The 15,762-nt window shown below is 43.3% G+C and overlaps 1 protein-coding gene across 1 annotated transcript in view; it reads left to right on the top strand.

The window, feature by feature from the left end:
* LOC146060654 (uncharacterized) overlaps positions 1-15,762 on the top strand; it is a 483,494-nt gene that overhangs the window by 11,027 nt on the left and 456,705 nt on the right. The window contains exons 2-7 of the mRNA XM_083174095.1: positions 2,163-2,271; positions 2,730-2,902; positions 7,653-7,843; positions 9,057-9,179; positions 11,279-11,497; positions 14,592-14,740. Coding sequence (XP_083030221.1) covers positions 2,174-2,271; positions 2,730-2,902; positions 7,653-7,843; positions 9,057-9,179; positions 11,279-11,497; positions 14,592-14,740 — 953 coding nt within the window. The 5' untranslated portion in view covers positions 2,163-2,173. The remainder of the gene's footprint in view (positions 1-2,162; positions 2,272-2,729; positions 2,903-7,652; positions 7,844-9,056; positions 9,180-11,278; positions 11,498-14,591; positions 14,741-15,762) is intronic.

The raw sequence follows: 15,762 nt of genomic DNA, 5'->3' as shown, positions 1-15,762 counted from the left end.
ACACTTGTCGACGTAACCGTTGTCGACCTTCTTTATTCCACTATCCACGCCAGCCCGAAGCATGGCGTGCGCAGCGAGCCCAGCGAGGGGACGCGTTACACGTCCTACCGACCTTTTCATACCCCCACTATCCACGTCGGCGTGGAGTTGATTTCACGTAGTGTGGCAAGCGCAGCGAGCCACCGAGCCCAAAGCGTGGCAGGCGCAGCGAGCCCCGCGAGGGGACATGGAATACATGTGAATTTTCCCGAGGCCCCTTGCCATGCTTCGGGCTCGGTGGCTCGCTGCACTCACCACACCATATAGAATCAACTCCACGCTGACGTGGATAGTGGGGGTATGAAAAGGTTGGTAGGACGCGTAACGCGTGCGTTTACCACGCTTCGGGCTGGCATGGATAGTGGGGGTGTTTCAGGAACACATTCACACCTTCCATATCATGCACCTGAGACAGTAATGACGACGTGTTAACTGGTAATTTGGTTTTAGTTAACTTAAAGCGAATGATTCAAGAAAAAATTATTAAAGAACAATACAATGAATAACAAGAAGGTAAAATACACCAAAAAAGATAAAAAGTCAGTACACTGTCCTCTGACAAAGTCCAGCCAAAGTCGACGCAGTTGCCTCTGTGGCGTCGCCTTTGTCTGCCTTGGGGAGCAGGGTCAGCGCGTGCAGAATGTGCTTGAAGGGGTCTTCTGTGCCCAGTGTCTTTCTCCAGATGAACTCCTGGAGATATGAGTCCAGCTGATGGCGCACAGTCCCCCTTTGGCGCTTGCAGGATCACCATAGTCTCTGTATATTCTGGGTGTGAACCCCTCTCTCCGGATCCACAAAGTGGTAGCGGTGGTTCACCCTGGCGTGATGATACCCAGCCTGCTCCAGCTGCTCTGTTTGGTACGCCCACCAGCAGTGGGAGTAAATAGTAAATATTGGTCCCGGGAGCACGTGCCTCTCAATGGCAGCCATTAGGTTACTGGCATCAAGCCTCTCGCTCGACTGCCGTCAAAAAACACTCTCCAGTCTGTCTGGAGATGCCCCCGAAGATCCACTGCTGGAGCAGCATGCGTCCAATATTGGCCTTGCGCTTCACAAAGAGGCTTTCATCAACCTCCACAATGGTGCCTGGGTCGCCAATTTGTCGCTGAGGCTGCGACAGGAGGTCGACAGGCCTCCCGCATTAAATTATTATATTGCACAGTGGTGGCCTGGGAGACAGAGAGGTGTTGCTTACAAAAATGTACACTAGTCAGCTCCTCAGCCCGGCCGAATATAAAGCGGATAAGGGTAATGAAGGTCAGATGACACCCTCTAAACCACTGTGCAGCCCTCAGACTTACCTTTTTTCCACAGGTGTGGATATGGCAGCGCCACATCCGCTCCCTAATACTGAGTCTCATCGGGTGCCCATTGGGGCAGGTCTGTGTCTCAGGCATGAAATGTTGCTCCGGAAGGAATTCCACTGCCTCCTCCTCAGTCTGGGGCAGACTAAAAATTGTCAGCCTCTCTGCAGCCATGTCTCCGATACGTGTGCCTCTCAGAGAATACAACAGTTGACTGACTACGTTAACTGTGTACCGCTCAATCTACCAGCTGACTGACTATGCAACAGCTGACTGACTACGCTAACAGCGTACCGTCAATCTACCAGCTGACTGACTTAGACGTGAGAACAACACGCTGTTTCTGACAGGGACGCAACTTCTGACTACGGTTAACTAGACGCTGTTTCTGACTACACTAGAACTAGACGCTGTTTCTGTCTACACTAGCCGCGGGTACACACACTACGCCGATTTTGACAGGGACGCTTACGCTGAATATGTACTGCCTACGCTTAATACACTATGCTACTTCTGACTGACTACGCTGGTCACGTGGAACACACTATGCTGCCGTGCTGCCGCGCGAACTCGAGCCCTATTCTGAAAGGGACGCTACACTAAGTACGTAACTGCCACCATGAAACTAAACAAGTACCATCTCGTCTTTCATTATCTTCAATTTTCCATTTTTGTACATGTTTAGTAATATAATATTATGGAGATCATTCAATAATGATTTAAAGATAGTATACTACAAAAGATGACTAAATGGAATATATTTTATATTTTCTTTATTTACCTTTGGTAAAATGGAAAAATATTTCTTTTTTTATTCAGCTATTGTAAGGATGGATGAACTACTGCACTGGTTGGAAATCAGAATCACATCATCTCTAAAACCAAGAGCAGATGACATGAGAAATATGTTTCTGGATCACACTTACAGGTAGTATTATGAGGTTGTGGGGGGGGGGGCTCTCCTTCTTCTCATTACTGGCTGCAGACTGCATGGAACAATATTACACTGTCAAAACACAGAGTAAAGGTGGAATAGAATTAAAGACCATAGAGTCACTTAAATATCATCTATAAGCAAATGGCAATATTAGCAACACAGCCTTGCATGTAGATCATTAATATGTATAATGTCACTGACTAGTTCAAATAAACTACTACGTACAAACCTGCTGGCATTAGATGTCTTGCAGGATCTAGAATGTACAACAGGCTGATAATCTGAATCTTAGCACTACTTTATTGTTCTTTTCTTTTACATATACAGTATATAATATAATTTGTATTATTAGTGAGTAGTGCAGCAGATGTTTACTATGACTAGTTACAGTAATTTCACCTGCTTTACATCAGAACATAGCCCCTGACTTTTTTTTTTGTTCTGACTAGGTCCTACCTCTGTGAATTTCTGAAGAATGAAGAAGTCCACACATTATATATTTATTTCAAGCTTGACAAGGCATCCCTTGCAGCTTCCCTTACACCCCCTCCTGCCTTACAGAACAAGTGCATATGCTTTGTGAAGCTGGGGGCTGCAATTAAGCTTACACTGGAAAATATAGGTAAGTGTTTAGATGGTTATGTTGTAATGGTGGGTATACAGTTTAAGTATCATACTGGAAGTATGATAGCAGTCACACTCACAAGTACAGTATGGGAGGATGGATGGATAAGATATGTAGATAGAAAATTAAACTGATAGAAGGCTATTTTTTTAAATGATTTAATTCTTCATTAGAACATGCTAGTTTTTATCTAAAAGTCATTAAGTAGGAATATTTTTCAGATTAAGGGGGAAATTTACTAAAGGAAATTTGTAAAAAATAGGTGTATTTGTATCCAGAAATACACTTATTTTTTGACATTTACAATCCCGAAAATACGGCAATTCGTTCTCGTATTGATAGCACATCAATACGAATACGAATTGCCGTATTTTCGGGATAGTAAATGTCAAAAATAAGTGTATTTCTGGATACAAATACACCTATTTTTTTTACAAATTTCCTTTAGTAAATTTCCCCCTTAGAGTCAAATGTAAATAGGGTGTGAAAATCAGAAAGTGAGAGATTTTGGCAGAGATTTCCCAAAATCAGGTTGATTTTGCAGTGTAAATTGTTGTCGCTTTAAAAAAAAATGAAAAATCTCCCAAAATCTCTCACTTTCTAATTCTCACATCCTATTACATTTGGCCCTTAATTAGAAAATACATTGGTAGATGTATTAAGCTACGTTAGAGGGGGAAATTTACTAAAATTGGCAGAACATGGCTGAACCCTGTACGATCAAGTATGAACAAGATCGACCGTGAACGCCTCGAATATATGACTTGAGAATATGGATAATTAACTAAGTATCTGTATTCTAAGGATTCATATTTTCCATTGGGGAAGTCATTAATATTTGGCTGCCAAATTACTGGCAGCCAAATAGGTACACCTTCCCCCCCCCCCCCCGCCAAGCATCTAACGGATCATTCAGATCCATGTGATGCTTCTCTGTGTAAAAAAAAATAATAGAAAAAAATAATAATAAAAAGAACCGGGTGCAGTTCCCCCACTTGGCTATAACTAGCCTCAGGCTCATTGAATCGGTGCTAGTTGCAGAAATACAGGGGGAAGGGGGGAGATGGGGTACCCCTGTATTTCTATAACCAGCACCAGGCTCTTGGCCTGGTCATGGTTCCCAAAATACTGGGGACAAATAGAGTACTGTCCCCTGTATTTCAGAAACCAGCACTGTGCTTAAACAGCCAGCGGTGTCATGCTAAATGCGGAGGACACTTTTTACATATGTCCAACAGCCAAAGAATGATCACCCTGGCCTGACAGCCCGGGTTGGGTCCCTGGGGGAGAGGAAGTTAATGAATGAAAATAGGCTTCTATGGAGATGTGCAGAGCCAATTAGGTGCGGAGCCCCCTCATGATTTGCTGAGGGAGGAGCCAGTGAATGATGTAGCCGGTAATTCCCTCATTTTTGGGGAGGAGCTGCAAGTGTCAACAAACTCCAGTGTGCTGGTGATTGGTTTATTTAAAAAAAAAGTCTAGTATGCCTACATGGAAAGATGAGGATGTGATCTACACCAGATGAGATGGTGAGTATAATTTATTTTCACAGGTACTGTACCCTATGGATTTCTACCGGAGAGGAGGACTGGCCTACGGGGACTCTATAAGTAACTATGTATATGTGTATGTACATAGGTGTGCGCACATTGAGTGTTAGGGGTGCACAGGCACCTCCTAATGCTGTGCCCACCCTTACGAACACCTCTGCCACTAGCAATACCAGCAATACCTTTAACCAAAGACTTTTGCTTTTTAGAACTGTATTCAATTTAAAGAAGCGCCCATCAATCAATTATATGTGTGTTTGCATTGTTAATTGTACTTGACCATTGTCATATCACTACATATCTGTGTCATCCATATATGTTTATGACTGTATTTGCATGTACTGTTACACAGATTATTTGGGAGTTTTAAAACTGAAATAGGTAGGAGATTATGGTGGTGGAGCTACGCACACCCCTTTGACGGTGCACCCCCTAATAAAATGTGCTGCGCACGCCTATGTGTATGTAGCATTTACTAAACGTATACTTTAATATGGTGTATGTGTGTTTTTATTTTATGTATTTGTTCTGTTGCGGAACTACAAGAACCAGCAGGCCCATTAATGCCCACATGCTGGGAGTTGTAGTTCTCCAAGTCCTTGCATGCAGAAGAGGTTTGCTGGAACTTGTAGTTCCACAACAGAATGCAATACTTTTATTCTTATTTTTACAGTTTTTACTGCTATCAGGGTACCACCCACAGCCCATGGGTGACTAGGGTAGCCTCGGGCTTCCCCTGGAGGGGGGACCCCTTTATTGTCATGCCCCCCCAGGGACCCAGCCCAGGCTGTGGCATGACATCACTGGCTGTTTAAGCCTGGTACTAGTTTCTGAAATAAGGGGGGACCCCTACCCAGGGCTATCTTAACAGGAGTGCAGGCCCTGGACAAAGCAATGCTCCTCGGTTAGGGAGGAGGTTTGGCTGTGGGGTTGGTGGGAGGTTGGGGGAACGTTCGGCTGCAAGCATTGGAGATTACATTTAGGGGAAGGTCAGGGATAGGGAGGTAATTTGTCTACAGGACACACTGACTGTAGACTTCTCTATACCCTGCAAAGGGCAGGATAAAGTTGCTACTGCTATCACACAGCCACAGCATGAGGTGCTACTGCATGTCTGGCATTAAGTGCTGTGACTGTGAACTTGGGGAGGACTCTGTGTGGGCCTCTGGCAAGGCAATGGGAAATAGGAGCTGATCACAGGAAAGTGCTCCCAGCCGCACAGCCAACCTTCTGCCTTCTTCCTCCCTCCCCCGCTCCCCTTCTTCTGGCCAGGCAGTGAGAGATAGGAGTTGGTGACATGGGAGGGACCCAGCAGCACAGCTGGCTTCCCACCTCCTTCCTTCCCTTCTCATCTGCCCCTGGCAAGGCAGCAGGAGATAGGAGCCAGCACAGGTTAGGGCTCCTAGTGGCACAGACAGCCTCCCAAAATCTCTTCCTTACTCACAGTTACTCACTGGAGCAGATGTATTAAGCCTTATCAAGAGATAAATGCAAGGGTGATAAAGAGAGATAAATGTCCAGCCAATCACCTACTAACTGCCATGTTACAGGCTGTGTTTGAAAAAAGTCAGGAGCTGATTGGCTGGACATTTATCTCTCTTTATCACTCTTGCATTTATCTTTGTTAAGGCTTAATACATCTGCCCCACTGTGCGCTGTCAGCGTCTCCTTTAGTAGCACGGGCTTCTCCATAGGAGGAAAGGACGCGCTGTCACTGAAATGGTCCCCAGCGCGGTGACACTGGGGCCCGCCCACAGGCAGGTACGGGAGGCGCAGTGGAACAAAATAGCCAGTGGAACAAAAAAGGGGCCAATGCTGCTGCTGCTTCACAGGGACAGGTGCTGAGCGCACTATTCTATCACATCCTACAAGGAAGGCGGGGGGGGGGGGGGGCTTGGGGGTGGGACTCAATGGGCCCCTAGAATCCTTGGGCCCCTGCCCATTAAGCCCAATGGGAAAGATGGCACTGCCCCTACCCTACTACTTTTGTCTCCCAAGAACCTGGTACTGGCTATAGAAATATACAGGGGGACCCTAGTTTTTTCCCCCTTGTTTTTCCGCAACCAGGACTGGCTTAGTGAGCCTGGGGCTGGTTACAGCAGGGTGGTGGCAGGGACAGATTAAGGGAGGGCTCCTGTAGTCGTCATGAATTTTTCCAATTTTTTTTTTTAGCTAAAGGTTTTGTGCATGGCACCTATCTGCCAGTGTGACAATGATGAATGGTGCTGTGCATCGGGAGCCAAGGCACACCGACTGCACAAGTGTGCATTGCATTACTGACAGTTGACTAAGTCCCATGAGACTGCATAAGAGGTCAGAGGCTTAGAGGCTTGTGCTGAGCTCTGATTGGTGGAGCTCATCAAATGCTTCTCAGGCCCATGGAGGACAGCAGCAGCAGCGGCCCCATCATGGAAGGGTTTTCAATCAGAGCCAGCACTGAGCCTGTGAGGTCTCCTACATAGTAAGGTACAGAGGGACAAACATGGGCTTTTCATGTGGTGTATATATATTAATCCCCCCCCCCCCTTGCAGTTACCCATTGACAAAGTTTATACTGCCATTACTTTGTGTTTTGACAGTGTAATAGTCTCCCGTACAGTTTGTGGCCAGTAATGACAAGTGGGAGGTGGCAACCCTGATTAAAGTGACCTGGCCCCCCCCCCCGAAGGCTTAATCTGGCCCTGGGCGGTGGGACCACATGACTTCTTGGATGGATGATGGGGCTGGTGTGTGGAAAATTATGCTATGCGCCCCTGTCTATAACCACGCTGCCACCTAACTAATAGCATGCCGATAATGCAGGACCATGTGTGAACATTTTATGTAGAAGAGCATCTCATATAGATGCATCCTCTAACATTACCCCTTTCACATGAAATAAAAGGTCTGCACATGATCTTATCACCAAGGTTTCTGTTGCATTTATATGATATTGGAATTCAATAACTAACTGAAGAGGTGCAAAATTAAATTTATTCAAAGGTACTGTAAGTATTTTATATTGGGTGTATGGAGGACAAATACGTACCCTCCAAATAATGCATTTTCTTACTGTTTCACAAAAGTAATTCTATTTCTGTGTGTCAAGTTTATTGTAATACTACTAGCACAATGTAATATTTTTATTGCATTGCTGGTTATATATGTATGTAATGAATAAATAACATATTAAGTACAGGATTTGTTTCCATTTTTAGCAAGTCATGTGATGTCTGTGGACTGTGCTAAATTCCCATTGAAGTACTTTGATACAATTCTTCACCAAGTCTATCTGCCGCTCCTACTGTGCAATGATAATACAACAAGCGGAAATTACAGCACTGACAAGATTATTGACATTTTGCACAGGTTCACTGGGAATCTGGAAGTTATTGCAGGGCATGTGGAGGTAGGTGATATGCTTATCAATTGATCTGGAGACTTGCACAGCAAGTGTAATTACTGGCAGTACGCAGGCCAGTGTTTGTGGGTGGCACCCGGCTATTTCTTGGGAATGTCAATGAATTTGTATTATGATATTAATTGTAGACCTTAGGGCCCCCCTGTCTGAAGTACCTAGTCTAGTCCCTATAGGCCTAAATCCTTCTTTGCTACACACACACACACACAAAAAAAAAAAAAAAATATATATATATATATATATATATTAGAATGGCCAGGGATCTGGGGTGCAACTAGAACTCCAGAAGCCATGTGAATGCAAATAAGATATTCCCTCCTTCCCTGCCATTCCCTGTCCCGTCACACCCGCACTTCTCATTCCCTCCTTCCCTGCAGCTCCTCATCCCCCTGTCACCCCCACACCTCTCGCCTCCCTCCTTCCCTGCTACTCCCCATTTCCCTGTCACCCCCACACCCCTCGCTTCCTTCTTCCCTGCCGCTCCCCGTCACCCCTGCACCACTGTATGGAACTCATGTACAAATATACATAAAAATCATAAAAAGTACTCCCAACTCAAATTCTGTAACTGTTCTTACCACAAAGAAGGCAGGCAATGGGCAGACGGCCGAGAGAGGGAAAAACCTCCCTCCCTCTCTCCAGTGCTAGTTTACTTTCCATGTCCAGGTACCCATCTCCTTCCCTGCTGCCATGGACCAGCCACTCCCAGCGCAGGTCAGAGAAGTCAGCCATCACAGCCTGCACTGGCTCTGCAGTGCCACTGTCTATGACGATTGTCACTGGAGGGAGCAGCGTCGCAGATCGGATCGATAACAGACATGGAGGGGGGTCCTTTCAGAGAGGGGGCCCAGAGTCCACCCCTTAATCCGGCTCTGAGCATAGTCCTTGTAGTGTAGTATGTTTTTCTTGTGGATACCATTCTATTTATTGTCCCAAAATGTGCTGCTACTAGCCTGAGCTGTTTTCTCAAATCATCATGTATTTAACATAAGACAAAAAGCAAACTGTAAAAGAAACAGATGCCTACAAAATGCGGCTTTTAAACCTAAAGCACATAGCTGACAGCTTCTATTAGAGCAATCTATTACATTCTGGTCCATACATTTGCACTGATCATTATTTTGAACAGGTAGTAGTAGTAGTTTCCATTTGATATGTTTATACCGTAATATACACTTTCCCTTTTTATGTATTTTGAAAGGGCTCCATTCTACTTCCCATTCCTTCAAAGGAATTCCTGAAAAACACACCATTATCCAACAAATCCGGATCAGCAATCCATATTATGGAAACAACGGTTATTGGCTGGATAAGGCAAATCAAGGTAAAAATGATCATTATCATTAATAAGAAGCATATTAATATTAAAACCGGGTGTAAAAGGTGGAGGCACACTTGCAGCAAAAGCACAGTATTTTTTTCTCCCAAGACAGAGGCTCCCAAAGTCATCCTCAAGATACCCTGAGTGACAGTCCTATTTTAAAGATGTCTATAGTTGTGCTCTTATGGTTAAATCAAATTGACTGAGTTACAAATTAAGTCCTTTGTGGTCAAGCATGGATATACTTAAACCCTGGACTGTTATTTGCCTTGAGGATTGAGTTTGGGAACAGATGCTAATAGTAACATTTGTGCTGCCTCCATAGGGGGTATTCAATCCTCCTTTCTGACTGCTGGAACATTTCCAACAATTGGAAATATCGGTCAATTCCGATAATTTACAAAAAAGAAAGTTGAATCTGCATGGGGGGTTGCTGATATTTCAGACTGTCGGAGATATCGTCGCATATTGAGTACCCTACATAGTTGGAAGATTTACACAGTAACACAATACACAGTAACACAATACACAGTAACACAATACAGCAGGATGCGGAACTGAGGAATTGGGGAGAGTATAATCTGTACCCCTATACACATGAGAAGCAGTTGGTTGGCAACTGCTGTTCATGCCTCAACCAGGCCTACATAATTATATTCCACCTGCATATTTTATTAATATTATTATTATTAGTATTATTTATTTGTAAGGCATAAAACAGTGGGGAAACAATAAGAACATATGGCATAACACATGGGGCCAGGTGCACTAAGCTTCAAAATGTTATAATCTAGAGTGTGATAAATTACCAGCCAATCAGCTCGTATCTGTCATGTTTCCCATCAGGGTTTAAAAAATGACAGGAGCTGATTGGCTGGTTGTTTATCACTCTCCACTTTATCACTTTTTGAAGCTTGGTGCATCTGGCCCTTGTACATACAAGTTGAAAGATGTTGCACATGAGAGAATACAGTCTAGTGTAAGAGGAAGAAGTTGAGTGAAATGGATAGCAGATGCTGGGCCAGTGAGAGAGTTGTCAAGGAAAGTAAATGGTTTCGGTGTAGAGAAGGTGTTCAGGTTCAAGCCTTTTAAACTAGTGAAGGGTTGGAGGAACCTCATTAAACATGAAAGGGAGTTCTAAACAGAAAGGAGCAGAACAGGAGAAGTCTTGCAGGTAGAAGTGGAAGGTTCCTATCAATGAAGAGTATATGTGCAGATGGCTTTATAATATAAATATCTACAAAGAGAGATTAGGCTAAAGATATAGGAAGGGAAGGAGTTGTTGAGGACTTTGGAAATGGGGAAGGGAAGTTTGAGTAGGAATTTCAATGGATTTGGAAGCCTGTGAAGCACTGAATATTGAATTGGGCCCTCATTTTTAAGGACTTGAGCCATGCCGGGCTGTAACTAGTTTGAAAGGAGTAAGGGACCATAGAGAATGCAGAAATGACATTGCATTTGTGCTAATATCATTCTGTCATCTCTCTCACTACAGTATTTCACTGCAATGCATAGTTTTATTGTAATAAACTACACAAATAGTATTAGCATACAAAGAATGTAAAGCAGATTATTGCGGTACCTAAACAATCAGTCCTGCACATTACACCAATAAATGATGATGTATTTAAAGGGTCTTATATCAACAATACTTGGGTTTAGAAAAACTTTTTTTTGTGTTTGGTCAAGACCCACACACATGAACCGATCCATGCCGACGCAGATATTGGCGATGACGGCCAGGAATGAGCGACAGGGAGATTGGGGGCCATGCTGGAGATGCAGCATAGCAGTCAATAACGATAACCTCCGTCCTCTGCACATGTTCAGGCGAGAGAGGGGATCGTTAACAAAACAATGCCTGGGAGCGTTCCCCCTTATACTCTTGTGTACTTACAGTAGTTTGCCAAGTAGCTAATGTAGCCCTGGAGTAGCCAATGTGGCCCTGGCCTTACACAATATACAAGCTGCAACCCAGACTAATCATGTTATATCCTACTACAAAATGTAATTGAAGACAGTGTATATAAAATGCTCAAAGTTCTTACTTTTGCTCTTCCAAAGATGACTTACAGTGCTGTGGAATTTTCTTCTTTATACAGGTCGTTCTTAAGCATGATGCTCTTGCTGAGATCAAGGCAATGGGAATAATGGCAGGGATTTATCATGAGAAGGAGTTGTGGGAAACCCATATTCACAACCTAGAATCCATTGACATGCAGTTACATTCTGCTGAAGCCAGAGAAATTGTCTACCATCTGCAGCAGGCAAAAAGCATGTATGGAAATTCTATTGCAGCTGTGACCCAGGAGGTGCAGAAGGTGAGGCCAGATAAGTGATATTACTCTGAGGCTGGAAAATAGACAAAAGAGATTGGCTAACTTATTCTGAATGACCCTTGTCTGTCACATATTTGATTGTCATTGTCATTTGCTCTCGTACATTTCCAGATTTTTGTTCTCATGCAATAGATTAGACATATGTCTTTAGGTGTCTACCCAGCATAAGCAGCAGCCTTTATTCTGTAAGCTGTAAAAACCTGTTATCTGTGATTACAAAATAAAATAAAAATGCGCCATTACACAAATTGGTGGCCACGTAAATCAGAGGGATGCTTATGAAGTTATTAGGTATGCCGGGATAACTAAATAGACCAATGAAATACAATTTTTTGTTTATTTTCTTATTGAGAAAGTTTAACTTCATATCATAAATTCAAATGCTGTGAAGGGACTTAAAGTAATGATAATAAACATAATAATAATAATAATTATTCATTTATAGAGCATTCTTCTCCAAGTAAAACCCTAAGAACTATTTACAAAGGGTGAGGCAGTCATATTGGGCATGTTCGTGCTCTTCTGCGTAATCATATCAGTCTCTTCCCCATTGGAGAGCAACCTGGGGAGAACATTTACATTTACATTTACCGTTCCTTATTTAATAAAGTAGCACATTTGGCGTGCCCAAACACTAGTGCGATTTGACATTTTTCTACACGTTTTCGACATATAAAAATCCTCTGTCATTTACTTACCATTCTGATGCATGGTCCAGTGCATCATACATCGTATCCACAGATTGTCACTACTGCAAAAGGATTTATCGTACCCGGCACGGGGAATGTGATCGCATGGGATATATCATAAACAAAATTACTGCATACGATGTATCGCATGTGATGGAGATGCTAGGTCAGTTGAAGGGGTATTGTATGCAAGGCTGGTATGCGATACCTTGCACTTGTGTATGAGCACCTTTACCAAGAAATGACAATGATCTTCGAGGGTGATTCAATCAATAAGGGAACATTACTTCTCGCTGCATAAATCACCAACCAGGTGCTTCTTTATTTGTCCAAAGATATGGAAATCACACCGTGCCAGGTCAGGGCTGTAGGGAACATTGCCCAGTACCATCCCAATGGGATTCCGACAGTCATTAGCGTGACATCGGAATCCCGACTGCACAGCGGGGGGAACGCAATGAAGCCCCTTGCGGGCTCGCTGCGCTCGCCAAGCTGCGGGCACGGTGGCGAGCTGCGCTCGCCACCTATTTTATTCTCCCTCTATGGGGGTCGTGGACACCCACGAGGGAGCAGTTGGGATTCCAACGTCAGAGAAATGACTGTCGGTGAGACGTCCGGCACCCCCAATGGTAGCGTAACTCACATGTTTGAGTGTGGCCTGGCACTTTTGCGCATTACTTAAGATCCCTGTTCTCAATGATGATTCAGCTGCTGATGTGCCCTTTAAACACAGATATCTGACCACATTGTGCCCCTCAATGTTTGACAATGTTTCTGCCCGCCCTGCCATCTTACAGCTGGAGTTGGGACAGTGTGACTGATATGAGGCTCAGTGTAATGGTGGTGAAGGGAAGTAGGGGTCTACCTGCTCTGGGCTGGTGTGAAATTAGAATGATATAGACAACTTTGAACATGTAAAAGGTCTTGTTACCATACTTATGGAATCACCCTCATATATTGTTATATAAAGTTCCCCTTTGAGATACTTTGGGCTCTTTTATCTACCTCCTTCCCTAAATTCTGAAAGATCCTTACAATATCTCTGGCTTTTCAAAACTAGAAGAAATAGCCAAAATGCACTGTAGGGCTGATGCAGAAGCATAGGCTGATCTAGACATTATTATTATATTTATTATATTGTCATTTTCACACTGTGATATTCTAATGTCTTTATTACAGCTATATGAATGTAACTTGGTGGTAATGGCATATTTATACATAGGCTAAGTTGAGTGGTAGCATATCTTGGGTGTGTAGGTAGAATTGAGAGTTGTCCTAAGTAATGCGTATGCAGAGACCATCTGATTTCAGGTGCACCTATTACCCCAGGGTATAGGACCGGAATGAGTGCAAAGCTGATGATGGTGATCAGATGATGATGGTGGACTATCCAACAAGTCACATTATATGAATAGCACAATACAATGACCTAGAGCACCACAATACAAGTTAATGTAATAAATACTTATATTATACAATGAGCTGTGCATGTACAGTGGTATGGGATTCCATCGTTGAGTATACTGGCGCTGGCATCTCAACTGCCATCAGAAGACCAGTGCCAGAACTTTGAAAGTATCTGGATGCTGACGATTATTACCGACAACCGTCATCCCAATTGGTGATTATGCAAGGACCAGCAGCGGGCAGCTGGGGAAGGGGGGGGGGGGGGGTTAGATTGAAGTCCTAGTAGGGGGAATTAGGGTTTGGCTGCAGGAGGGAGGTTAGTGTTAGACTGTGGGGAGGGGAAGTTATGTTTAGGCAGCGGGGTATGGGGGTTAGGCACTAGCAGGAAGGGTTAGGCTGCTGCATGGGAGGGTAAGGGTCAGGGGGAGAAGGTTAGGACACTTAAAGAGCCCCTGTCAGGATTACCCTGCCGGGGTGGGTTGGTAGCAGTCATAAGTGTTACACCCAGGGCTGACAAGTCTCTGGATATTTCCTTATGTTATTACTGTATATGCAGGATGTTGGATTGCTGTACATTTTTATAGTTTGTAATACCTATTGTTTTATGCTCTTTTTTGTTTTTATTTGTACATTTCCTGACTTGGGTTTAAGTTGGTAGCGTTTAACTAACATTCTTTTGCTAGTATTTATATTCTTTACTTTGGTGTAGGGGTCACCCATATTTCATTGGTTTTGCTGACATTGTAAGGATGCTCCTCGTGCCGCTGTCTTTCCCATTCTGCCAATGGGATATAATGATGGGGTGAAGTATACGCGGCATGTCGGAGACAGGACAGTTCTTAGCATAAACATCATAAGATTGATCAGGCGGGAAAAGCCATAGAGTATATACATAGATGACTGCATCAATAGTCCTGCTATACATTGTCCAAGTTGAGTTGTTGCCTTGACTAATTATGCAAAACCTGTTGTATTATTAGGCATATCATCAGGCAAAAGAAAACCTGACATTTTTGCAGACGCTGTGCCAATGTTACGATCAGCTGAAGTTTGCCAAAACTACCACAGGCAAGCAGAAATCCTTCTTTATAATGTTACATCGTTTATTTTTGGTTTGGACTCATTCAAGGTAAAATGAAAACAATTATCTTTATATTACAATATTTTAGTGTTATTAAGTCTCATCATGTTATTTTTACATCTGTCGTGCCATCATTTATGCCAAAGGTAACTATTACATAAGCACATTATAATATTTCCTTCCAGAGGTGGACGCTAATTGCCTTGAGATTGCATCTATGTCTGCAGCGGAACTGAGACAATATGCTAATGCCATAGCCGCTGTCTGTTGTACAGTGACCCCTACTGGTCTGATTGTGTATGTAGATGTAGCATCAGATAAACATTGGTCATACCTTATGGTTGCTCAGGATGTCTAAATGCCGCCATACTTAGCATGCATAAAAAGAGACATATATTTAAGGGAAAATAGTGTAATTCTTCCTCTATATAAATAGTTGGTACGGCCTCATCTTGAATACAGTGTACAGTTCTGGGCACCGCTCCATAGAAAGGACATCCCGAGTCTAGACTGGGTTCAGAGAAGGGCAACAAAATTGATAAAGGGTATGGAGTCATTGAGTTATGAGGAAAGGCTAGCCAGTATAGGCATGTGTACTTTAGAAAAGAGGTATATAAGAGCGGATATGATTACTTGATACAAATACATTAAGGGTCAAGACAGATAACTTTCTAGGGGACGTTTTACCCCAAGGACTGTTCACAGGACACATGTCACCCCCTAAGGTTACATCAAAGGAAGTTACACAGCCTGCAAAGGAAAGGTTTCTTTACAGTAACGGCAGTTCAGATATGGAATACTCTGCCAGAGAAGGTTGTGATGGCAGACTCAATTTATTCACAGTTTATATACAGTTTCTTATATAGCGCAGCATATTCTGTTGTTGATATGTTTAACAAAGGGTAAAAAAAATTTTTGTGGAAAGAGTATGCAGGGTTACATCCGTAAATGAACTGTATAGTAGTGAACCCAGAGAGAAATAGGACTGCCACCTTGGGTCATGAGGGATATCTTTGTTGAAACAGATTGGTGGTTGTTTCATCTGAGTCAGTTTCAAATATTAGATGCGG

Source organism: Crinia signifera, chromosome 2 (genome assembly GCF_055691185.1).
Source record: "Crinia signifera chromosome 2, ASM5569118v1, whole genome shotgun sequence".
NCBI classification, from domain to species: Eukaryota; Metazoa; Chordata; class Amphibia; order Anura; family Myobatrachidae; genus Crinia; species Crinia signifera.
Note: the sequence above shows the minus strand (reverse complement) of the source record. Positions and strands in the feature narration are given on the sequence as shown.